The following is a 26,739-nucleotide window of genomic DNA, read 5'->3' as shown; positions in this document are numbered from 1 at the left end:
CAGTTTGACAGTCGGGTGCGCTGAGGTGCAGTCGTTCGTGTAGAGAGAGAAGAGCAGCGAAGAGAGGACACAACCTTGGGGCGCGCCAGTGCTGATGCTGCATGTGGATGAGGTGGTCTCTCCCAGCCTCACCTGCTGTGTCCTGCCCGTCAGGAAGCTGTAAATCCACTGGCAGATGGCAGGTGAGACGCTGAGCGGGAGAAGCTTGGATGAAAGGAGTTCAGTGATGATGGTGTTGAATGCTGAGCTGAAGTCCACGAACAGGATCCTCGCGTAGGTCCCTGCACTGTCGAGGTGTTCAAGGATGAAGTGCAGTCCCATGTTGACTGCACCATCCGCAGACCTGTTCGCCAGGGGGTCTTGCAGGGGACCTGTGACGCTCTTGAGGTGGTCCAGCACGAAACGTTCAAAGGACTTCATGACCACAGATGTCAAGGCGACAGGCCTGTAGTCATTTAGACCCGAGATTGTAAGTTTCTTGGGGACTGGAATGATGGTGGAGCGTTTGAAACAGGATGGTACTTTGCACAGTTCCAGAGATCTATTGAAGATCTGAGTGAAGACTGGCGCGAGCTGGTCCGCTCAGACCTTGAGGCAAGATGGGGACACATGGTCTGGGCCTGCTGCTTTGTTAATCTTTTGTTGTTTGAAGATGCGTCTCATATCCTGTTCGTGGATGGTTAACGCAGAAGTCAGAGGTGTGATTGTGATCGGCGGACTGATGAAAAGTGTTCTGTGGTCCGACGAGTCCACACTTCAAATTGTTTGTGTGTGTGTGTGTGTATATATATATATATATATTATATATATATATATATATGCGGCACGGTGAGCGACTGGTTAGTACATCTGCCTCACAGTTCTGAGGACTGGGGTTTAAATCCTGGCCTCGGCTGTGTGGAATTTCCATGTTCTCTCCGTGCCTGCGTGGGTTTTCTCCGGGCACTCCGGTTTCCTCCCACTTGCCAAAAACATGGTAGGTGGATTGAAGAATCTAAATTACCCATAGGTGTGAATGTGAGTGCGAATGTTTGTTTGTTTATATGTGCCCTGTGATTAGCTGGGGACCAGTTCAGGGTGTACCCCGCCTCACGCCCGAAGATAGCCGGGATAGGCTCCAGCACGCCCGTGACCCAAGTGAGGAGAAGCGGTACAGAAAATGGATGGATGGATATTTATATACACACACACACAGCTTACTGACTTCCATTTTTAATTGTGCCATCGTTAAAAGCTGTCTAACACTGACATACAGAGGAAGGAGTCCATGTTGTACATTCAACTTTATCTTCCACCAGAGGAAAATTCCTGCGAAGGGACAAATCCAAAGAGCAAAATATATTCAGTAAACAAATCACTGGTTTGCAAAAATCAACGGACAACTCTTTTCCTCAGCTAACCACAGTTTCTAGATAATATACTGTATCTCTTTATGATATGATGTTCTTGTGTAGTTTGCATAAAGACAATCATTTACTGTAAATTAAAGGGGCGTTATTAAAGTGAATATATGGGAAAATAACTTTTTAATTGCTTGCATACAAATAGTTAGGTCTCTGGAGTGCTTGCCCCCCATCTGGTGTGAAATTACACAACCAAGTAAATGTTCTGTGAGCTGCCTATTTCAGAAAAGTGAGTGAGCAAGACATTCTGAATTTTGCTGAACTGTGATGACAGAACTGGTATTTGTGGTTGCTGATTTGTCTGCTGCATTCATGCACATATGCAGAGATCTGCATACTGATTCCAACAAGTAATTTGGCAGCTTGGTAATAAAGTGATGCCTCCAAGAGTAAAAATACTATTGATGCTTCTACTGTCTTTATGCTCGCTCGCTTTTTTTCTCCCGACTGTTGATTCCGTAAGTAGTAGACAGTAGTAGCCACTTGCCTCACCCTGCTCTCACTTATCATGGCAGCAAAAGCCATACTCTGTGTTGGTCCCTCAGTAAAGGAAGACAGTGTTAGTGTCTTATTAGCTCAAGATAGGACCGCCCCCTCAAAACAGGCAGAGGTGTTCTCTATTTTCTCCCTGTGAAGGACACGTGGGAACTGTTTTAAAGGACACGTGGGGGACACGTGGGACTGTTTTAAATTGTTGTTGTTGTTGTCCCATGATAAAAAGATCTAATAATGGTTGTTGTTCTGGTCTATGTTTACATGACACCAGCATGATGGATGGCCTGTGTGTTAAGTAACGTCATAGTAAAGGCAGAACACTATACTGCCCACTATTGGCCTGGAATGTTTATTACAGTGTCATTTTTGCAGGGCGATCATGTGGACTGAAACATCAATACAAAGAAAAAATAAGATTTTTAACGGGTTATTGTTATGTCCAGATACTGAAATGCTATTGTGTATCATATTCTCTAACACTTGTAGTTTATTTTTTTATTTAGTAGTGCCATCACTCAATGGATTCAACCACAGAGAACAATGTGTGGCTTCTTTACTGTTGAAACCGTTAACGATTTCCAAATATTGGACTTTTTCAGCATGAAGATGAAATACTAAATAATGGATAGATAATCAATAAATACAGCAATGATGTCACAATATGCTGTTATATATTACCCTGCATTGTCATCATGTGTTCTGAAGGATTCACACACAATTCCTATTGTCTATGAACTGCACTCCAAAATCAGATGAAACATACCTCAAGAAGCACAGGCAGGGTGTTGATACACTGATGGACGGCGTGATGGACTGATGGAAAGACAGAGGAGCTGGGCAGGATGTTGGGTATGCAGCCCTGATACCGAAGCTGGGATAAAAGGCTCTCTATTGACACACAGTACACTTCCAGTTTTACTTCATGCATGCAGTTTTGTCACGCAATCATAAACAACATTTATAGATACTGTAGCGGTGACACCAAAAACACCTATTCTAGGGAAAAAGAAACACACACACAAGCAGGTCTCTGCATTTGTTTACATCCAAATTGGGTGTGTGCATGCTCAATGAATGAGTGAAAAAGATACAATAAAACTGACCCGGGCAGGAGGCCAGAAAAACACGGAGACGCTGGGCTTCAAAATTCTCCACAAGCTGTTGAACACACAAATAAGAAGCCTTCTGAGCATGGAATGTGAATAGATTTTATTTCAACCAAAATCTGTCACGAATGTTGGTGAGTTATTTGTGTATGTTATTTTGCTTATCAGTGAGGTAAAAAATTTGATAAATTTGTATCAGTCAGGCTGGTTAGTCATTCATCACTAGCTGTGAAATGCTAAACTGCACACAATCAACAAGATGTTTCATCATACTGTATGTTCCTTATCAGTTCCTTTGCTGTTGTTGTTGCTGCACGTTATGCTTAGTCTTCACAATAAGGGATAAGCATTTGAAGGGATTTTATGAAAAAGGAGAACAATAACGATGTTGTGCTCCACTTTAAAATACTAACCACATGGATACTACTCATTATCAAAATTAAATTAACATTTTAATTTAATAATGAAAAAATTTGTCCTTGTCACTTTTCTAAATTTCACATTCAGAAGGTTACGAAGAGCTTTTTATGATGAATAGCATTTTATGGTGAATACCAAGTGTTTGGTTTGTGAATTAAATATGAGGTGAGGATTATTTTTATGTTCTGTAATTGACTGGCGACTGGTCTAACATTTAACCCGACTCTCACCCACAGTCTGCTCTGCCATGACCCTGAACAGGATAAGAAGAAGGATTTTTTTTATAATTAAAAACAATGGTAATTGAATCACCATCAGAGGACATATTGACAACATAGTCTCAGATTTGGAGGTGCTGATTCTCATCCCAGCCGCTTCACACTCGGCTGCGAACTGCTGCAGTGAGAGTTGGAGATCACGGCCTGATGAAGCCAACAGAACCACATCATCTGCAAAAAGCAGAGATGCAATACTGAGGCCAACAAACCGGACTCCCTCTACGCCTCGGCTGTGCCTAGAAATTCTGTCCATAAAAGTTATGAACAGAATCGGTGACAAAGGGCAGCCTCCTTTCCGGTGAGGGTTGGACTCCGCGTCGAACCCTCACTGGGAACGAGTCCGACTTACTGCCGGCTATGTGGACCAAACTCTGACTCCGGTCGTACAGGGACCGAAAAGCCCATATCAGGGGGTTCGGTACCCCATACTCCCAAAGCACCCCCGACAGGACGCCCCGAGGGACACGGTCGAACGCCTTCTCCAAGTCCACAAAACACATGTAGACTGGTTGGGCGAACTCCCATGCACCCTCGAGGACCCTGCCGAGGGTGTAGAGCTGGTCCACTGTTCCATGGCCAGGACTGAAAACCACACTGCTCCTACTGGATCTGAGATTCAACTTCCCGACGGACCCTCCTCTCCAGCACCCCAATAGACCTTACCAGGGAGGCTGAGGAGTGTGATCCCCCTGTAGTTGGAACACACCCTCCGGTCCCCCTTCTTAAAAAGAGGGACCACCACTCCAGTCTGCCAATCCAGAGGCACTGTCCCTGATGTCCATGCCTTGGCCACTAAGGAGATTTTTAACCACCTCGGTGACCTCAACCCCAGAGATAGGAGAGCCCGCCTCAGAGAACCCAGAGTCTGCTTCCTCATGGGAAGGCGTGTCGGTGGAATTGAGGAGGTCTTCGAAGTATTCTCCCCACCGACTCACAACGTCCCGAGTCGAGGTCAGCAGCTCCCCATCCCCACTATACACAGTGTTGATGGTGCACTGCTTCACCCTCCTGAGACAGCGGATGGTGGACCAGAATTTCCTCGAAGCTGTCCGGAAGTCTTTCTCCATGGCCTCACCGAACTCCTCCCATAACCCACCAACCACCTTACGGCCACAGCTCCGGTCAGCCGCCTCAGCAATGGAGGTGCGGAACATGGTCCACTCGGACTCCATGTCCCCGCCTCCCCCAGAACATGAGCAAAGTTCTGTCGGTGGTGGGAGTTGAAACTCCTTCTGAGAGGGGATTCTGCAAGACGTTCCCAGCAGACCCTCACAATACGCTTGGGCCTGCCACGTCGGACCAGCATCTTCCCCCACCATCGGCGCCAACTCACAACCAGGTGGTGATCAGTTGACAGCACCGCCCCTCTCTTCACCAGAGTGTCCAAGACATGCAGCCGCAAGTCCGATGACACGACCACAAAGTCGAGCATCGAACTGCGACCTAGGGTGTCCTGGTGCCAAGTGCACGTGTGGACACCCTTTTGCATGAACATGGTGTTTGTTATGGACAATCCATGATGAGCACAGAAGTCCAATAACAGAACACCGCTTGGGTTCTGATCGGGTGGGCCGTTCCTCCCAATCACGCCCTTTCAGGTCTCACTGTCATTCCCCACGTGAGCATTGAAGTCTCCCTTCTATCTTGGTCTCATCAGACCAGAGAATCTTATTTCTCACCATCTTGGAGTCCTTCAGGTGTTTTTTTGTTTTTTTAGCAAACTTCATGTGGGCTTTCGTGTGTCTTGCACTGAGGAGAGGCTTCCGTCGGGCCAGTCTGCCATAAGGACCCGACTGATGGACGGCTTCAGTGATAGTTGACTTTCTAGAACTTTCTCGCATCTTCCGGCTGCATCTCTGGAACTCAGCCACAGTGATCTTTAGGTTCTTCTTTACCTCCCTCATCAAGGCTCTTCTCCCTCGATTGCTCAGTTTGCCTGCACAGCCAGCTCTAGGAAGGGTTCTGTTCGTCCCAAACGTCTTCCATTTAAGGATTATGGAGGCCACTGTGCTCAGCAAAAAAAAATTTTTAACCTTGGCCAGATCTGTGCCTTGCCACAATTCTGGCTCTGAGCTCTTCAGGCAGTTCCTTTGACCTCATGATTCTCATTTGCTCTGACATGCACTGTGTGATGTAAGGTCCTTTTAATAAATCTGCAAAAAAATTCAACAATTCCATTTTTTTTCTATCAATATGGTGTGCTGTGTGTACATTAATGAGGATAAAATGAACTTAAATCATTTTTAGCAAATACTTTCGGTAACCACTGTATATATATATATATATATATATATATATATATATATGAGAGGCATAACTATATCAATTGGATACCACTGTGCACAAAGCGGCCACAGTAAGATCTAAAAGTAGATGGATAGATGAAATTATGAAACACACCGGAATACACTGGCAACAAATTGTAAACTGCTGTAGTAGTTGGAAACGCGAAGAAGAGGCCTTCATCCTGCAGTGGATAGAAAATGGCTGCTGCTGCTGATGGTGATATACAGGCATCGTGGCCGACTGGTTAGCACATCCGCCTCACAGTTCTGTGGACCCAGGTACAAATCCGGCCTCGCCTATGTGGAGTTTGCATGTTCTCCCTGTGCCTGTGTGGGTTTTCTCAGGGTAGTCCGGTTTCCTCTAACATCCTCAAAACATGCATGGTGAGTTAATTGAAGACTCTAAATTGCCTGTAGTTATGAATGTGAGTGCAAATGGTTGTTTGTTTATATGTTCCCTGCGATTGGCTGGTGACCAGTTTAGGGTGTACCCTGCCTCTCGCCCGAAGATAGCTGGGATAGGCTCCCAGCCCGCGACCCTTGTGAGGATAAACGGTACGGAAAATGGATGGATTGATGGACGTCTTTATTTGTTAACTACAATTTGAATTGAAAAACTACTTATCGTGTCATTTCGAAGGTTAAATGGAATTGCTACTAATTTCCTCTAACTAACAATATATGCTTTAATTACACTCCACCACTCATAAACTTTGTGTTTGACATGTTTGATTGAAGCCAAAGAACCTACGAGTATCATATATTTCTGTGATAATTTGTGAGAACATATGTAGCAGTGGTCTCTAAATCTTGGTCACTGGCCTCCACAAATGTCACAAGTGTTGGTTTGTTGCAAATTGAGTTTTGACCCAGAAGGTCAATCTTGCCTCAACTGTGCTTTTATACAATAAAGAGAGAAATAATTGATTAATCACCTTGCAAAGTGCTGTCATGCCCTTAGAGTCCATGAAGTTGACCGAGCTGAGATCCAGAATCAAGTAGTGGCTGTGTGTCAGTAACTGGGCGGGGGGGGATAACACAGAGGTTTGAACTCTTGCTGGGTTCTCTTTCTGAGCACGAGTCACTATCTGAACAGAGAAATTACGAGTTGGAGACAAATCCATAACAATCTGTTTTTTTGTGTGTGTTTTCCACCTGTGTGATCTCAGTGAAGACCAGTTCGGAGTTAGCAAAATAAATTGGACTGGGACAAAAGATTATGGTTACTCCGGGAATCATCTTTGCCTGTGAAAAATATAAACATTAATCACTTAAATAAAAAACAAAGTAACACTTTCCTGCTTATGAAACAGGGATGCAAACCTTGAGCCAACATACAGTACTATGGATATCCCTTACTATATTTATGCGCCCATGTGTTGACCCAAACATTCTGATGGTTTTTCATATTGATTTAGAGTATTTTTATCCCTTGCCTTTTTTTGGACTGGCTCAGATGGTCTCCAGTTAAGTGTAGAACAAAGGCTACACATTGTTCATTAGTACAACTGCTGCTACATTAAAAAAGGGCTATGAAAAAAAACTGTGAAACACCTCAGTGTAGAGCTGCACATCTCTGTAACAATCTGTACCAGGAACGTGACCTAACACAGCAGTGGAGGAGCTGGAAGATAAGGACACATGAGAGACACATGATAGAAATATTTATCATGACAACAGGGCGGACGACTACACAGCTAAATGGAGACAGTAGATAAAAAGGCAGATAAACAGGTCTTCCACCAATCATGTATTATTAAAGTATAAAATATTTACTATAGTTAGGCAAACTCTAAAATAAAAACTTTTATGTTAAAGCTAGGGATTCACTAAAAAAAAATGACTTACCGTAATTTCTCGTATATAAGGCGCACCCTCCCCAAAAAAAGTCAAAGGTCAATGGTGCGCATTATACATAGGTATAGGGCAAAATGAAAACAACTTTCCAATTCCATTTTATAAATCTATGCCGCCATCTAGAGGTTATGAAAAATCTGTACACTTTCATTCCAACGTGCCACCGCCACCAAAGGTGTAGCCTACAGTTTCATTCCAATATGACTGCAGATATGTACAGTTGTGCTCATAGGTTTACATACACAAGCAGAATTTGTGAAATTGTGTTTAATACGACTGATGACTGAACAACAACTATCATTAATTTCTTATGTTTATGTTTTGTTAGATGATAATGCTTTTCTGAAATGATTGACAGTTTAATTTGAATCCCATTACAATAAAGTTAAATGACTTTCACCTGGCCCTTCATGTTTACTTTAAAGAATTGTACCCATCTTAGAAATTCTGTCTGGGTAATCATATGACATATGATGCCAACATATGAGCACAACTGTGTGTTTTCTCATTTACTAAATAAAAGTAGGGCTGTGAATTTCAAAATAAGAACAAGTAAATAAAAACAAAGTATTACGTGTTCAAATAAAGTGCTTAACTTCAGAATAATTATTTGAAAAAAACTAACAAAATACACATAATACTTCATGTTTTGATCATATGGGTAGAAGCAAAATCATGCATTGTAAAAATGCATTATACATAGGTAGAAGGGTTTTCCAGAATTTTGAGGTCAACTTTGGGGGTGTGTATTATACATCATTATACATGAGAAATTACTTTAATATTTTCATTTCAGCCTGTTCCACACAATTATATAATGAAACAAAGATATTAAGTTAAATTTTTGTGTTTAACTAACACACATTTACATTTTATAGTGGACAGTGTGCATATTACTTAATAGCTGACATCAGCCACTGCATTTCAAGTACTAAGAGAGCTCTCTGCCGCTGAAGTGGTAGAAAAAAAGCACTGACTGTTGTGTTCTGTAGATGAGCATAAGCAGAGAGAAGGCAATGGCCACTGCCAGACCCAAGTCCAGGTTTAGGACAAGGGTTGAAATCAGTGATGCCGCCCACACGAGCTGGAAGAGACAGATACCAGAGCAGAGTTGAAAGGTTCATGGCCAGGAAGGCAGGGGTAAGTAGTGCAATGATAATCAACCGCAGTGCACGTGTGATATTGTGTGAGTGTGTGTATGCTTGTGTGAGTGTGTGTTTGTGTGTGTGTGTGTGTGTGTGTGTATACACTACCAGGTCACATTTATCAGACTTCCATAACAGAACCACATCTTTAAACTGAGCCAGCAACCCCTGCAGGTTCACCACAATGATCACTGCTAACACTGCCTGGAATACACAGTAGGTTTTCATTCATTCATGATACTTTGCCATTCCTCCACAAGCTTCACACATAGTGACAAACAACCATTGGCTGGTGATGTGACAATTCCATCGATCAATCCATTTTCTACCACTTACCCAGTTCAGGGTCACCAATGAGTGATTCCTTTTAGAATAGAAAACAGTTTGATGAAGGTGCGCGTTATCTGAAACTGTCCAGGACATTTCTAGTAGTAACCTTAAAGTCATTTACTCCATCTTAATAGATCAGATAAATATTCTATTCTAGTTCGGGTCATGTGTAACTAGGGTCTATCCCAGCTGACTTGGGGTAAGGAGCGAGGCATACCCAAGAATAGAAATTGGCTGGTATCAGATTCCGACAGTCTGATAACCGTGAACAAAAATACTGCGGTTTCACTGTATCACGGTCTTGCAATTACAGTTCTAAAATGTAATATTTTGAAGTGTTTGGGTAAATGACTTTTTCTTCCCATTGAACACGCTGTGGATGTAAATTTGTAAAACTATAAAGAAAATAAAACATTTAATTTTCCGAAAATAAAATAAAAATGTCGTACAACAGTTTAGGTACTTATTTCTCAGAAAATTAATAGCTACTTCTCTGCTCTGCTCCTTGTCAGAGCGGAAACGAACTGAAGTGTGTAGTATTTATTTCACCATGTAGACACGCTAACTCTTGTCGCTGGTTTTAAGGATACGTTCAAGAAAGCGTGATAGTCATTTGTTGTTACCTTGAATTTGTCAGTGATGGTTGGCGATCTTGTAAATCCTTTACCAAAAAAGCCGACTTATTCAACAAATGGAAAAGTCATCGGGTTCACTCAGCAGTCAGTGAACACCAACAACCAGAGGACACCACACCTGATATTACATTTTACCTTTGGCAGCTGCTCAAAAAGATGACCGATCTTCAGCAAAACAGTCAAAATCATCAGGGCTGACACCAAGCCTGACATCTGCAACGCAAAATAAAAGTGCAAATGAACAATGGGAAGGACAAAAACGCGGATTTGGATTTAAAGAAAGATGTGTATTGGAATGAAAATTAGCAAAGCTAGAATATATCATGTTGCCCTTTCAACACAATACCTGTGATTTGACACCAATGTTTTCCTGAACCATACTGCGTGAGAAGGAGCAGCTGACAGCAAAACACTGGAACATGGCTCCTATGGAGTTACACAAACCCAGAGCCAGCAGGTCCTAAGCAGGGAGGAACAAAGACGGTTTGTATTTAAGAAAAAAAATAATAAAATAAAATAAATAAAATAAAATAAAAAAATATATATATATCATCATCATCAGCCATTATCTATCCACTGCAGGATGAAGGCCTCTTCTTCACGTTTTCAACTACTACGACATTTTGCAATTTGTTGCCAGTGTATTCCGGTGTGTTTAATAATTTCATCTATCCATCTACTTTTAGGTCTTCACTGTGGCTGCATTGTAAACAGTGGTATCCAATTGATAGTTTCTGTGGTCACAGACACACACACACACACACACACACACACACAATTTACAGTATATATTATTGTGACGGTAATCTTTCAAAAATATCATCCCAGGTTGGTTCAAGTGATGTGTAGAAAACTTCTTTAGTATTGAGTTTAGACCTCAACTAGCCCAGAGGTCTTCTATTTGAGTCAGTAAGGTGTGTGGTTGTATCATTATGCCTCAAAGAACACTATCATTACACTTGGAACAAATATTGATATTGCTGCCGTTCCTTGTCCCTCCATTGTCTTCCACTTACATACATATTGTGATGTATTGTAGGTATTTTATTAATTTTTTTTTTTTACCAGGAATCACCTAGCTAACAAAAAAAAAATGCAGTTTATGAAACAGCAACTTCAGAAAATGGCTCAGGTATCTGCTGGCTATAAGAAAAGTCATAAAACTACCAGTAACTATTTACTGTGTGTAATATTGATGGTGTAAAAAGATGGTGGACACCTTCTCATTTATGTTCGGGTTAGCGTGAGCTCTAAAATTACACAATAGTAGACCCTCGAAATTTAAATGGTTCGGCAGTTGAACATTTGACAAGAAATCGCCAAAAGCACCTAAGTAAACGTTAAATGTTAAGTCTTTGAAGAGCTGGGTTTGAACCACTGTACCTGACTGGAGTCAAAGTGATAGCCATGTTTGTGGGCAAACACTGAACCCATAGCTGAGAGGAAGCTGAAGCCCACCAGAGCAACCGACAGAGCCGGAATGAACAGTTCTCTGACCAGGGAGAGAGAGGGGACGATGGGGGACGACAGGCTGCAGCAGAGGAGTGATGACAGAAAGAAAATACCCATTGAATGACAATTCAATTGAAAATGAATTTTATCACTGACCTCAATACCTCATTTTATTGTTCATAAGGTATAGTTTTCCTTTAGATTCAGCAGTGTAATCTATTTAAGAATCAGTGGAGGATAATGACTGTTAGAGCAGAACAAGGAAACCTCTATGCACTGATGTTACTACATACACTAACAGCTCTGATAAATACTGAGCTTATTTCCAAACAGTAATATTATTAAATGGGACATTAGAAGATGACTAAAATGTGGAGCTTGACATTATGAGAACAAGATATGAAATATGGGTCAGCCAACATATAGCCTCTATTCATAAAGATTGGGTAAATCATGTCAATTCATAATAACAATGGCATTAGCGCGTGGTATTAGAAACAATGCATGTTGAACTAAAACAGAAGCAAAGAAGAACAGTAGCCTGAGACTATGGCACTGACCCAGAGGGAATGTCTCCGACCACCTGGACTTTATGTTGTCCAGCCAAGTCCAGCTGCACCGACACCACAGTAGCCAGGACAATCTTTAGGCAATTAAAAAAAAAAAAGAAGAATTTTAAATAAAAAAACAGACTGAAGCAGTTTAGCAGAATCAAACAGCTAATCACATGAAAATAACATAAAAACTACTTAAAGACTTGTGAACAGTCAGCCTCTTTACTAAGCTTGGATTTAACACAAAATGCATAAATAATACAAAAAAAACCCAAATAAAATAAATGATATATAAACTACTTATATATAACAGTTTCAACACACTTTGTGCACTTCAACATTTTTAAACAATATGAACTGAAGTGCTGCATCACATTAGCATTATAAAGAACGTCAATCAAAATAAGCAGTAACGGAAAAACAAAAATCCATCCTGAGGGAAGCTTTCCAAAACAGCATGAACTATTATGAAGCAATTTTCCATCGTGAGCGGAATATTAAATAGGAGGCATGGTGGAAAAAAATCATTTTAAAAATGTCATTTGAAGAGAGGATTAGTGTTCATTTCACTCTTTCGTACACACATTTCATACAAATGAACAAGTACTGTAGTTTTGCAATTCAGTTTGTCATTGGGGCTTTCTTCCACATGTGTCTGTGTGTCACTCACCAGTATTACTTCCCAAGGTATGGCCACTGGCAGCTTGCTTTTAAAATGTTTATTCAGCATCTTGCCCCCAATGAGTATCACCATGGAAACCAAAGAGATTGACAGACTTCCTGGTATCACACTGGTAATCCCATACAGGACATCGTGTAAAGTCTGGGAGAGGACACAATAAAACTAAAGATGTTTTAATACCAAGGTAACACATTTATAACCCCAATTCCAATGAAGTTGGGACGTTGTCTTAAACATAAATAAAAAGAGAATACAATGATTTGCAAATCATCTTCAACCTAAATTTAATTGAATACACTACAAAGACAAGACATTTAATGTTCAAACTGATAATCTTCATTGTTTTTAGCAAATAATAACTTAGAATTTTATGGGTGTAGCACGTTCCAAAAAAGCTGGGACAGGTGGCAAAAAAGACTGAGAAAGTTGAGGAATGCTCGTCAAACACCTGTTTGGAACATCCCACAGGTGAACAGGCTAATTTGGAACAGGTGGGTGCCATGATTGGGTATAAAAGGAGCTTCCCTGATTTGCTCAGTCATTCACAAGCAAAGATGGGATGAGGTTCACCTCTTTGTGAACAAGTGCGTGAGAAAATAGTCGAACAGTTTAAGGACAATGTTCCTCAACATGCAATTGCAAGGAATTTAGGAATTTCATCATTTACGGTCCATAATATCATAAAAAGGTTCAGAGAATCTGGAGAAATCACGGCATGTAAGCAGCCGAAAACCAACATTGAATGCCCGTGACCTTCGATCCCTCAGGCGGCACTGCATCAAAAAACGACATCAATGTGTAAAGGATATCACCACATGGGCTCAGGAACACTTCAGAACACCAATGTCAGCAAATACAGTTTGGCGCTACATCTGTAAGTAAAAGCCATTTATCAACAACACCCAGAAACGTCGCCGGCTTCTCTGGGCCCGAGCACATCTAAGATGGACTGATGCAAAGTGGAAAAGTGTTCTGTGGTCCGACGAGTCCACATTTCAAATTGTTTTTGGAAATTGTGGAAGTCATGTCCTCCGGCCAAAGAGGAAAAGAACCATCCGGACTGTTATGGACACAAAGTTCAAAAGCCAGCACCTGTGATGGTATGGGGCTGTGTTAGTGCCAATGGCATGGGTAACTTAAACATCTGTGAAGGCACCATTAATGCTTAAAGGTACATACAGGTTTTGGAAAAACATATGCTGCCATCCAAGCAACGTCTTTTTCAGGGACGCCCCTGCTTATTTCAGCAAGACAATGCTAAACCACATTCTGCATGTGTTACAACAGCGTGGCTTCGTAGTAAAAGAGTGCGGTTACTAGACTGGCCTGCCTGCAGTCCAGGCCTGTCTGCCATTGAAAATGTGTGGCGCATTATGAAGGGTAAAATACGACAATGGAGACTCCGGACTGTTGAACAGCTGAAGCTGTCCATCAAGCAAGAATGGGAAAGAATTTCACCTATAAAGCTTCAACAATTAGTGTCCTCAGTTCCCAAACGTTTATTGAATGTTAAAAGAAAAGGTGATGTAACACAGTGGTAAACGTGCCTGTCTCAGCTTTTTTGCAACGTGTTGCAGCCATAAAATTCTAAGTTAATGATTATTTGCTAAAAACAATAAAGTTTATCAGTTTGAACATTAAATATATGTATTCAATTAAATATAGGTCGAACATGATTTGTAAATCATTGGATTATGTTTTTATTTGTTTAACACAACGTCCCAACTTCATTGGAATTGGGGTTGTAAACGGCATACGTTATGTATTTTATATTTAATACAGAGTAGTATTTCAGAGCACCATAATACACTTTTCTTGTGATTGCTACAGTGCTGTTTTTGGAGTAATTCCATTGTGTGTTTTTCTGACTTTGTCCTTTTTTTCCCTCCCAGTGTCAACCAAGGAAACAGCATGGTTGTATAAAACACCCAAGAAAACGTATGTGACCCCTTTTAAATTACCTGAATTTCTGCAGAAACTGGTCATAAAATGTGATCTGCTCTTCAACTACAGTGCTGTGAAAATGTAGTGACCTTCCCCACTTTAATGTTTAAGATCATCAACCAAATGCAAATACAAAGATCATTTTACACTTGAGACTATGTGAGTCCCGGGATCCACATGTCTTGGAAACAATGAGTCCCAGCCCTGGAACAATGAGTCTCTTCAACTTATCATCACGGAACACAGATACAGTAATCCTCCGCTACATCGCGATTCTTGCTTCACGGTCCTGCTATATTGCAGATTTGTATTACAGTTGCTACTCTTCAATCTTTTATACTGTTTGTACAACATTTTTGTGTTATCCATTGCTCTTGGTCTCTCTCAACAGTCCCCTCCAAAAGTATTGGAACAGCAATGTCAAAAAGTCTGCGCGGACCAGCTCGCTCCAGTCTTCACTCAGATCTTCAACAGATCTTTGGAAATGTGTGTGTTCCATCCTGTTTCAAACGCTCCACCATCATTCCAGTCCCCAAGAAACCTGCAATCTCTGGTCTGAATGACTACAGGCCTGTCGCTTTGACATCTGTGGTCATAAAGTTCTTTGAACGTCTCGTGCTGGACCACCTCAAGAGTGTCACAGGTCCCCTGCTGGACCCCCTGCAGTTTGCCTACCAAGCGAACAGGATGTGAGACGCATCTTCAAACAACAGAAGATTAACAAAGCGGCAGGCCCGGACCATGTGTCCCCATCCTGCCTCAAAGTCTGTGAGGACCAGCTCGCTCCAGTCTTCACTGAGATCTTCAACAGATCTTTGGAAATGTGTTTGCCTACCAAGCGAAAAGGTCTGCGGATGATGCAGTCAACATGGGACTGCACTTCATCCTAGAACACCTCCACAGTGCAAGGTCCTACGCGAGGATCCTGTTTGTGGACTTCAGCTCAGCGTTCAACACCATCATCCCTGAACTCCTTTCAACCAAGCTTCTCCAGCTCAGCGTCTCACCTGCCATCTGCCAGTGGATTTACAGCTTTCTGACGGGCAGGACACAGCAGGTCAGGCTGGGGGAGGCCACCTCATCCACACGCAGCATCAGTACTGGGGCGCCCCAAGGTTGTGTCCTCTCTCCGCTGCTCTTCTCTCTCTACACGAACGACTGCACCTCAGCGAACCTGAATGTCAAGCTCCTGAAGTTTGCAGATGACACCACTGTCATCGGCCTCATCAAGTACGGTGACGAGTCTGCATATCGACAGGAAGCGGAGCGGCTGGAGCTGTGGTGCGGCCGACACAACCTGGAGCTGAACACGCTCAAGACTGTAGAGATGATCGTGGACTTCAGGAGGCATCCTTCGCCACAGCTGCCCCTCACGTTGTCCAGCTGCCTTGTGTCAACCATCGAGACCTTCAAGTTCCTGGGAATTACAGTCTCTCAGGACCTGAAGTGGGCGACCAACATCAACTCCGTCCTCAAAAAGGCCCAGCAGAGGATGTACTTCCTGCGGCTTCTGAGAAAGCACGGCCTGCCACCGGAGCTGCTGAGACAGTTCTACACAGCGGTCATCGAATCAGTCCTGTGTTCTTCCATCACAGTCTGGTTTGGTGCTGCTACAAAAAAGGACAAACTCTGACTGCAGCGGACAATCAAAACTGGTGAAAGGATTGTCGGTACCCCACTACCCACCCTTGAGGACTTGCACACTGCCAGAACTAAGACAAGGGCGTGCAAAATCCTCTCGGACCCTCCGCACCCCGGTCACCAGCTCTTCCAGCTCAGGTAGGCGCTACCGATCAACGCAAACTAGAACTAGTAGACATTCCAACAGCTTCTTCCCTCTTGCGATCAACTTCTTAAACACCTAACCTATAATTCCATTACAACAAGCTGGAAAGTTTTTGATTTGAGTTCCTTGTCACATTTCTGTGGGCCCAATTATGTATTACTCGTGCACTCACTGTAGTTGTCTCGCCATGCTGCACTATTTGCATATACTGGCCACTCATGCCAGAGTAGCATCTGCTCCATTTGCACACTGATTGAGGAGTATCTGTAACATTTGCACAACCATCATTGTCCCAGATGATCGCACTACTCGTCACTTTAAACCGCATACACTCCTTGAAGTCTCAGCGCCCTTTGCACAACGGTCATTGCACCGGACTATTGCAATATTAGTCATTCGAACTGCTCTAAGTGCTAGAGGATTCTGCATCTTTTTGCACAATTGTTTTTTGTCAATGTCTTTATGTCTCCAAAGTGTTCTGTAAATTGACTGTCTGTTGTACTAGAGCGGCTCCAACGACCGGAGACAAATTCCTTGTGTGTTTTGGACATACTTGGCAAATAAAGATGATTCTGATTCTGATTCTGAATTCCTTTGTTTTTGTTGTATACTGAAGACATTTGGGGTTCAGATCAAAAGATTGCTTGAGACAAAAGTTCAGAATTCCAGCTTTCATTTCTCTCTTTCATTTCTATCGATGTGATAAACAACTCAGGACAGAGCACATTTTGTTTGAATCCAATCCATCCATCCATTTTCTGAGCCGCTTATCCTCACAAGGGTCGCGGGAGTGCTGGAGCCAATCCCGGGTATCATCGGGCAGGAGGCGGGGTACACTCTGAACTGGTCGCCAGCCAATCGCAGGGCACATATAAACAAACAACCATTCACACCTATGGGCAATTTAGAGTCTTCAATTAACCTACCATGCATGTTTTTAGGATGTGGGAGGTAAGCGGAGTGCCCGGAGAAAACCCACGCAGACACTGGGAGAACATGTAAACTCCACACAGGCGGGGTCGGGGATTAAACCTCGGACCTCAGAACTGTGAGGCAGACGCTCGAACCAGTCGTACACCGTGCCGCCTGAATCCAATCCAACAATGCTTTATCTTGTGGAGTGATGTTGTGTACACTGTATATGTGTATAGTTAGGGGTGTTCCGATCAGGGTTTTATGCTGCCAATCCTGTATCGATAATCCATGAGTGAAATCTGCCAATCACTCCCGATACCGATCATAGAGATAAACTGTAAATTTTTCAATTTATTTATGGTGAGTGCTCTTGGCTATATGATCTGACAATTTTTTTTGGGTTTGCTTCACAGCTCTTGCGTGGTATGAAGGGGGCAGGGGATGCTACGGGGCTGGGTGATTATAGAAAAAATAAAATCTATTATTTTGATGGATATTGAAATCATGATTAATAAACAGGATTATTCATTTCTTTCAAAACTTTATATTTATTCAACTACCAAAACTCAACTTTAAATGTAACTTAAAAGAACAACCAGAAAATAAATTAGTAAAAAGTAAAATAATAATACAGGGATCTTGTTAGACCCGGGTCCCATGTCTGGGATGCATAAAGCATATTCATTCTGTGTCCTGAGATGCGTGGTTTAAAACCTGGCCTACGTAAGTGAGTGCGTGTGTGTGTGTGTGTGTTGGTGAAGAGATTCCACACACAGCGACTCAAAAGTACGAATCCTGTCTTGGTGCTAACCAATCAGAGGCAGAGTAGGGCAGGTTACCCTTCTATGAATACAACGGATACGGGTGTTTTTCTGTGCTGGATAAATTGTCATTGTTGCGGTAATACCTGCCGCATCACCAAGCCACTGGGAGAATGGCGTTTGCTCCGTAGATGAACACGACTGGGACACTTAAGGGAAAGTTAAATGTTTATTACAATCACTAGGCTGCGAGATAACGAGCTAGCGAGCTAAAGGACTGGAGCTAAAAGGCTCACACGACCGTGGCGACATCGTTAAAACGTCATCCCTCGGAGTTGTGCGTGTGCCCCATATAACACACAAACATACACACATATGGGAAAGTTACACACACATATATGGGAAAGTTAACCGTTTTTACACCATAATCACAGCGACACACGTTATCAATATTCAGGCAGTATTCGACTTTAGCCAACTCATTTTCAGCGTCATTTGATTGACAGGTAAAGGTCATCACAATATCCTGTCTTGGACAGGATGATTTGGTGATAAAAGAATTTCCGACCAACACTGAAAATGCAGTTTTGGGCCATTTTTCGGAGGCCTAAAATTTTCAGTGACTTCGAAATTTGTGCTGACCCAAGCAGGCCAGTGTCTAGACGTAGGTGGTGGCCTGACACAGCGGCGTAGTGACCCCGGGCCACCGTTAATGTCGGATCCCGATATGGAAAGATATTATTGTTTGTGTGGTATTAGTTTTAAGAAAAATTTGCTTGTTTATTGTTGTGATCAAGCTCAGATCACATTTTCTGACCAATTTATGCAGAAATCCAGGTAATTCCAAAGGGTTTGCAAACATTTTCGTGCAACTGTAAATGCAAACATAAGGACTACTACAAATGATGATGATACATCATCATGATAATAATTTATGATATTTATAACAGATATAATTAAAATTAAAAAGTAAAGATGAAAAACATTTTGCAGTAAGTGGTGGAAGCGAAAGGTGAATGCTGGAGGAATACAAAGGAATCATTAGAGTGTAGACCTAAGAAATAATGTGAATAAAAAAAGGCCATAAGGCTTTTATGAGTGTAACGAGGTGTTCTCATATTGTGTAGGGCCTGGGATACGGGATTAGATTGGAAACAAATTTGCCACCCCTCCCAGTAGTAACCAAACTGTGTGTGTGTGTGTGTGTGTTAGTATGTTTTACAACTGACCCAGGCGGAGGCCATCAGTCCAGTGTGTCTCTGTGCAAATACTCCAGTCATGAGGGGCAGCTGCAGGGCAACGACATGCAGGCCGGCACCTGTTGTGTAGCCCCTGATGAGGGGATCGGACAACCAGCGGCACACAGCCCCGCACCGCAGCAGATAGAGTAGTAGCTGGATGATGCGCGCTCGCACACACACATACACGCATGCACTCACGCACACACACAGACAGACACACACACACACACACACACACACACACACGTTATTAGGATTCCCAAATGAGTGCTTTCCTGCCGCAGGACCTTCCCTAGCTACCCTGATAGCTTCAATACGGAAGGTTCCCCCTGGATTATTTGGTTCCTCCTGTCGGGTAGGGTCTTCTGAGAGCTACCATGAACTCTTTGAGGGGGCGGCTGCGATGACGAACGATGAACAACGAGGAGGGTACATTGGCAAGTTGAATCTCAGATTCAGGAGGAGTAGTGTGGTTTTCGTCCTGGCCGTGGAACAGTAGACCAGCTCTACACCCTCACTTGCCAATGGACCCTCCTCTCCAGCACCCCTGAATAGACCTTACCAGGGAGGCTAATGAGTGTGATCCCCCTGTAGTTGGAACACACCCTTCGGTTTCCCTTCTTAAAAAGGGGGACCACCACCCTAGTTTGCCAAACCAGAGGCACTGTCCCCAATGTCCACGTGATGTTGCAGAGGCGTGTCAACCAGGACAGCCCCACAACATCCAGAGCCTTTCAGAACTCCAGGCGGATCTCATCCACACCTAGGGCCTTGCCACCGAGGAGCTTTTTAACCACCTCAGTGACCTTAACCCCAGAGATAGGAGAGCCCGCTTCAGAAACCCCAGACTCTGCTTCCTCGTGCGAAGGCGTGTTGCTGGAATTGAGGAGGTGTTCGAGGTATTCTCCTCACCTACTCACGTCGCAAGTCGAGGTCAGCAGCGCCCCATCCCCACTATGCACAGTGTTGATGTTGCACTGCTTCCCGCTCCTAAGACACCGGATGGAGGACCAGAATTTCCTCGAACTCGTCAGGAAGACTTTCTCCATGGCCTCACCGAACTCCTCTCATGTTCGAGTTTTTGCCTCAGCGACCACCAAAGCTGCATTCCACTTGGCCAGTCGGTACCAATCCGCTGCCTCAGGAGTCCCACAGGCCAAAAAGGCCCGTTAGGACTCCTTCTTCAGCTTGACGGCATCCCTCAACACTGGTGTCCACCAACGAGGTCGGTTTCCGCCACCTTATGGCCACAGCTCTGGTCGGGCGCCTCAGCAATGGAGGCGCGGAACTTGGTCCACTCGGACTCAATGTCCCCTGCCTCCCCTGGAACGTGGGTGAAACTCTGCCGGAGGTGGGAGTTGAAACTCCTTCTGACAGGGGATTCCGCCAGACGTTCCCAGCAGACCCTCACAATACGTTTGGGTCTGCCAGTAGGACCGGCATCTTCCCCCACCATCGGAGCCAACACACCACCAGGTGGTGATCAGTTGACAGCGCCGCCCCTCTCTTCACCCGAGTGTCCAAGACATGCGGCCGCAAGTCCGATAACACAATCACAAAGTCGATCATCGAACTGCGGCCTAGGATGTCCTGGTGCCAAGTGCACATATGGACATCCTTATGCTTGAACATAGTGTTCGTTATGGACAATCCGTGATGAGCGCAGAAGTCCAATAACAGAACACTACTCGAGTTCTGTTTGGGGGCCCGTTCCTCCCAATCACGCCCTTCCAGGTCTCACTGTCATTGCCCACATGACCATTGAAGTCCCCAGCAGAACGATGGAGTCCCCAGCGGGAGCACTCTTTGGAGTCCTTGGAGCGCTCTGGGTGAGTACTCTGAACTCTGCTGTTTGGTGTATACGCACAAACAACAGTCAGGACCCGTGCCCATATCCGAAGGCGGAGGGAGGCTACACTCTCATCCACCAGGGTGAACCCCAATTTACACGCGCCGAGCCGGGGGGTAATAGGTATACCCACCACTGCTAGGCGCCTCTCACCGTGGCCAACTCCAGAGTGCAAAAGAGTCCAACCCCTCTCAAGATGACTGGTACCAGAGCCCAAGTTGTGTGTGGCGGCGAGTCCGACTATATCTAGTCGGAACTTCTCGACCTCGCACACCAGCTCGGGCTCCTTCACTGTCAGAAAGAGCCAGCTTCTGTCGCCGGGGATCGGATCGCCAGGGTCCCTGCCTTCGGTCACTGCCCAGCTCACATTGCACCCGACCCCTATGCCCCCTCACACAGGTGGTGAGCCCATGGGAAGGGGGACCCACATTACCCTTTCGGGCTGTGCCCGGCTGGGCCCCATGGATGCAGGCCCGGCCACCAGGCGCTCGACTTCGAGCCCCACCTCCAGGTCTGGCTCCAGAGGGGACAATCCAGTCACTCACGTGAGGAAAAAAAAATAAAAACCTTCCGTTCACAAATAAATATAATCTTAATATATAAAATGTAAAATTATATTGAAAGCTTGAAACAGCAACATATTTTAGATCCAGTAGGTATCATTAATGAGAAACATCAGCCTCATTTGCTTAAGCTACCCTGAACTAATAAGTGCGATGGAAACACAATCCACATTGGCCACGGGAACCTTTTGCTATGAAGAACTCCTGCTACCAGGAACTCAAAGGTCCTGGGCTGGTTGGTGGTGTGTGTTACAGCACAACACTCCCTGCTGATTGGAGGATGATTGGATGATGATGATGCATGATTGGCTCCTTTGTCACAGAAAGGGTAGGCAGGCTCTGGAGATCTAACGAGATAACCATCCCAAATATGTATCACGTTTGTAAGAAATAAAAACAAAGGATTTTGTTTTGTTAGGTTTACGGCTAGGGTTGGGGCTTCAAGTAGTTTAGGATGGGTTAAGGTTAGGATTAGAGTGGGTTAGGGTTAGTGGGAAAAATATTAACGCCGCCACACTTAAGTCACATACTTCTTTTCCCGTCTGTAAGCAGTAGGGCGTGTTCTACAGGAATACAGCAGCCAATCATAGTACAGCGGCACATATCCTGGAGGCAGTAATATTAGTGCAGGGCGTGTACTGCCTAGAAACTATGTGGAATCCTAATAACGTTACACACATCCACATTGATAGTGGTTTTCAAACCTGGCATTCATATGAGCTGTGGATCTCTTACAGAATAATATTCGTTAAAAAGAATATGAAGTGTGTGTGCGTGCGTGTGTGTGTATGTGTGTGCGTGTGCGTGTGTGTGTGTGTGTGCGTGCGACAGACTTTTAAACATAAAAAGAATTTCAAAAGGCATTATTTGTGTTCGGAAATGGATGTGAAATGTTGTATAATTAATGTGTATGTGTGTGTGTTTGTATTTGTTTGTACCTGAATGAGACCACAGAGCAAGGTAAGTTGGACAACTATGTTTACTTTAGCAGCCACCACATCAGCACCATTGCTTGGCAACTCCGCAATGGCAGGGACAGACCCAATCATGATGGCCAGGACGGCAAAAGTTCCTGAAACAACACAGAATAGTTTGGCATAGTATTTTTTTTCGTTGTTGTTTCCACTGTCAAAAGTTATATATTTTTTGGTCATGCTGATGTACTGACATCACACTTACAAGTCACCATTTTTCTTACTAGACTTCCAAAGTTGCTATTGACCTGAACATTTCACCAGATGTTGGGAACGACCCAAATAATCCATACATACAAAGAAAGTAGAACAAATAAGATCAGAAATTAAGTGTGTGTAAAAATGTGAAATGACACAGGGAAAAAGTATTGAACACATGAAGAAAGGGAGGGGCAAAAAGGCATGGAAAGCCAACACCTAAAATCTATCAATAATCAAACAGCAATCATTTGAAGTGACAATCCTTGTCACTTCAAATGAATATCAGGTGGTTCAGTCCTAATTGATGGCCTAGAAAAAGCTCTCATTGCCAAGGTGTGAGTCAAGACACCTCTCATACTGGGTAAGAGCAAAGAGCTGTCTCAAGACCATTGCAAACTAATTGTTGCAAAACATAACAATGGCATTGGTTACCGGCGCATTTCTAAGCTTCTGAACGTTCCAGTGAGCACGGTTGGGGCCATAATACCTAAGTGGAAAGCCAATCATAACACCATAAATTTGCCTCGAGCAGGTGCTCCTCGCAAGATTTCTGATAGAGGAGTGCAAAGAATAGTTGTTCAAGAGCCAAGGACCACCTGTGGAGAGCTTCAAAAAGACCTGGAAGTCACAGGTACCGCTGTCACAAGGAAAACAGTGAGTAATGCACTTCTCCACCATGGTCTGTATGCACGCTCACCACGCAAGACCCCATCACTGGAAAAAAAAGGCATGTCAAAGCTCATTTAAAGTTTGCTGAACAACATTTGGACAAGTCAGTTAAATACTGTGAGAATATAGTCTGGTCGGATGAGAGCAAAATTGAACTGTTTGGATGCCATAATGCACACCACGTTTGGAGGAGAACTGGCACTGCACATCACCCTAAAAACACCATACCAACAGTGAAGTTCAGAGGTGGGAACATGAGGGTGTGGTGCTGCTTTTCAGCAAATGGTACTGCTAAACTTCACATTGAAGGAAGGATGAATGGGAAAATGTACCGAGACATTCTTGACAAAAATCTGCTGCCATCTACAAGGATGCTGAAAATGAAACAAGGGTGGACATTTCAGCAGGATAATGATGCAAAACACACTGCCAAGGCAACTCTCAATTGGTTTCAAAGAAAAAAAATAAAGCTGCTCGATTGGCCCAGCAAATCACCGAAATCTATGGAAAGAACTGAAACTCAAGGTCCATAAAAGAACCCCACGGAACCTTCAAGATTTGAAGACTGCTTGAGTGAAATCAGCCAAAATCACACCAGAGCAATGCATGTGACTAGTTTCTCCATACAGGACGCACCTTGAAGCTTTCACTGCAAACAAAGGCTTTTGTACAAAGTATTAAATAAATACTAGTTGGCGTGTTCAATACATTTTCTGTGTCATTTCACATTATTACACACAACTTAATTTCTGATCTTATTTGTTCTACTTTCTTTGTATGTCTGGATTACTTGGATTATTCCAAACATCTGGTGAAATGTTCTTGTCAATAGCACCTTTGGAAATATATTTAAAAAATGTTGACGTGTTAAATACTTATTTCAGCCGCTGTATGTACACCGTCCGAGCAGGACGGTGCTCAAAACACAAGGCTTCATCGGGGTTTACCATTCCAAATCGGTGTTTTTAAACATATCCATCATTTTTTCACACATTTCCAGAGTTATACCTGTGGAGCAGTGCATGGAATCTGGGGGATATATAATTTGTTGTCTTTTTTTAATGTGACACTCACCCACGGAGAGATGTCTGGAGGTGCCAAATATGAAGTAAATGATCAGCGGGTAGAGAGACGTATAGAGGCCAAACACCGGAGGAATGCCTACCAACATGGCGTTGGCCATACCTGGGTAAAATAGAGAAGGGGACACGAGGGGTGATGGAACATGGATGCAAAATGTCTCCACTCAAACGTGTTTGTTTTTTTATGCAGTACAAGCATGTGCTATACAGTATCTTTCCATGGGAGTCTAAAAGTGAACTCAAAACAGATTCAGCCTCAGTCCTCACATGGCATATATATTTAAAAATCAATTGGCTTTTATATAAATTCAAAAGAATTTTTTTATTGGAGTTGCTCTGCTGAAGGTTGCTCGCCCTGTGGCAGATGCATGACGCCCACGCTGAGCCCGGAGACCAGGTCTCCGACTGCACTTTGTCTGATGGAGTAGTGAGGCAGCCATGACAGGATGGGAAACAAGCCCAGCAGAGCGCTCCTTAACCTGGAGCCTGAACATCTGAATGGAGCGTAAACACACACAGGTAGATGTAGATGTTGGCCCTAGTTGAAAGCATGTAGCATATCTGTCCATTGACTCACCGGCATTGCATCTTAACCATCTCCAAGAAGGACATGGAAGTGTCTACTCTCTGCCCAATGACCTCCAGCTGGTCCTCATCCAGTGGCACAACGAGATGCCTGTTGTCAGGGCGGCTACTTTGCTCAGTGTCGTCCATTTCAAAAGGGACAGGAGGGAAAAGCGAGGACTTTCACTTTTAATGCTGAATGCACGTTCAATGTGGCTCAAGCACATCTGCGAAAGGTTTTGCAACACAAGTGAATGCGGCAGAAAGGATGACCTCATTGAGTGATCGCAGCAAGAGTTCACATGCCAAAGTGAGAGTGGGGAGCAACGCAAACAAAAGCACACGTGAGTCCAGGAGGGTGGGCCACAGCCTTGAACTGTGGACGCTGCGGAGCTTTTACAACCCGGTTTTCTCCTACGCCACCACCTCCGTTCTCTCGCTCTTTTGTGGTTTGTTTGGAAATGAATCAAACGATGCGCTTTAGTTACAGAACTAAAGAATGTCAAAATGACTGGGAGTGGGTTTCAAGCGCACCTCTCTTCAGTGATGTCCTCGATGCCTCTGGAACACGGCTACTCAGTTGTAAAATAAATAATAGTCCTTAAAAAACAACAGAGTACATCGGGTTGAAAGGAGGCAACAGCAGCGCAATACAGCACACGCAAGGGTAATTCACAACGGATTAAATACTCTAATCAAAATCCATGCAAATACATAAATACATACTGCAGTTTAGTAAGCGCGACGTTTTGTTTGTTTGCCTCTCGGGACAATCAAAACAAACGGTGACTTGGCACGAGGGCGAATCCCGCGACAAAATCTCAAAAGCACGACATATTTAGTCATGTTCCTGGTCGAAGTTGTAAAAGTACAGGAAAGCATTTGTGGCAACTGGTACAAGTTGCAGAAGTACAGTAAAATATTTGTGACGAAGACATTCCGTTTGGGTGTCCCTGCGGTCACGGAAATGGGTTCTTTACCAATGTTATCATTTTCCAACATTATCTTAAAAACCACAAGAAACACAGAGATACGCAGCTATCTGTAATTCAGTTTTGCCTAGTCAAAAAGAACATTTCAGATATCATCAACCGCATTCTTCCTATCCAAAAACTGTCATTTCAGATGACCACAACAACTAGTGTTAAGAAGATTACATTGGAAATTTAGTTACCCTGTTGAAAATATAATAGTGATAGTAGTGTAACTATTCCAATTACTTTCTCAAATAAATAAAACTAATTACATTTGATTAACTTTTGATCACTTCATTTTGAATGACGGCATCAACAGGACCCTTAAATGTTTCCTTTAAAAAAAAAGTGAATTAAAACCAGCATTTTGGAATTAGCAGATATTTTTTCTTTACACAAATAATAAACTGATTTTTTTTTTTTTTTTTTTTAAACACGACAAAATGTTAATACATAATTTTTAAAAATGTGTCTGTTGCATTTTATGTGTACAGCATGTGGAGAATCATCATACCATACCAATTCCTCATGACAAATGTGCGCAATTTGGACAATATCCCTTTTGATGACAATC

General features: G+C 43.3%; 1 protein-coding gene across 3 annotated transcripts; it reads right to left on the bottom strand.

The window, feature by feature from the left end:
* Positions 1-1,175: 1,175 nt before the first annotated feature.
* On the bottom strand, positions 1,176-26,569 carry slc26a6 (solute carrier family 26 member 6). 3 transcript variants are annotated; one of them, XM_061680424.1, is made up of 18 exons: positions 25,205-26,569; positions 24,982-25,121; positions 24,620-24,730; positions 22,640-22,773; positions 19,278-19,442; positions 12,631-12,783; positions 11,967-12,049; positions 11,338-11,485; positions 10,301-10,414; positions 10,090-10,167; positions 9,098-9,193; positions 8,822-8,928; positions 7,542-7,611; positions 7,143-7,232; positions 6,923-7,075; positions 3,002-3,056; positions 2,662-2,786; positions 1,176-1,308 (listed from the first exon to the last, which is right to left on the bottom strand). In XM_061680424.1, the coding sequence occupies exons 1-18, from the start codon at positions 25,339-25,341 to the stop codon at positions 1,285-1,287; spliced, it is 1,983 nt and encodes a 660-aa protein (XP_061536408.1). In that variant the 5' UTR covers positions 25,342-26,569; the 3' UTR covers positions 1,176-1,284. The 3 variants fall into 3 exon arrangements, with proteins under 3 accessions (XP_061536408.1, XP_061536391.1, XP_061536399.1); XM_061680407.1 differs by lacking the exons at positions 24,982-25,121; positions 25,205-26,569 and having other exon boundaries at positions 12,631-12,804; positions 24,620-24,934; XM_061680415.1 differs by lacking the exons at positions 24,982-25,121; positions 25,205-26,569 and having other exon boundaries at positions 6,923-7,006; positions 12,631-12,804; positions 24,620-24,934.
* Positions 26,570-26,739: the final 170 nt, after the last annotated feature.

Source organism: Phycodurus eques, chromosome 1, assembly GCF_024500275.1.
Source record: "Phycodurus eques isolate BA_2022a chromosome 1, UOR_Pequ_1.1, whole genome shotgun sequence".
NCBI lineage: Eukaryota > Metazoa > Chordata > Actinopteri > Syngnathiformes > Syngnathidae > Phycodurus > Phycodurus eques.
The sequence above is the reverse complement of the archived record's forward strand: the minus strand, read 5'-3'. Positions and strand labels throughout refer to the sequence as shown.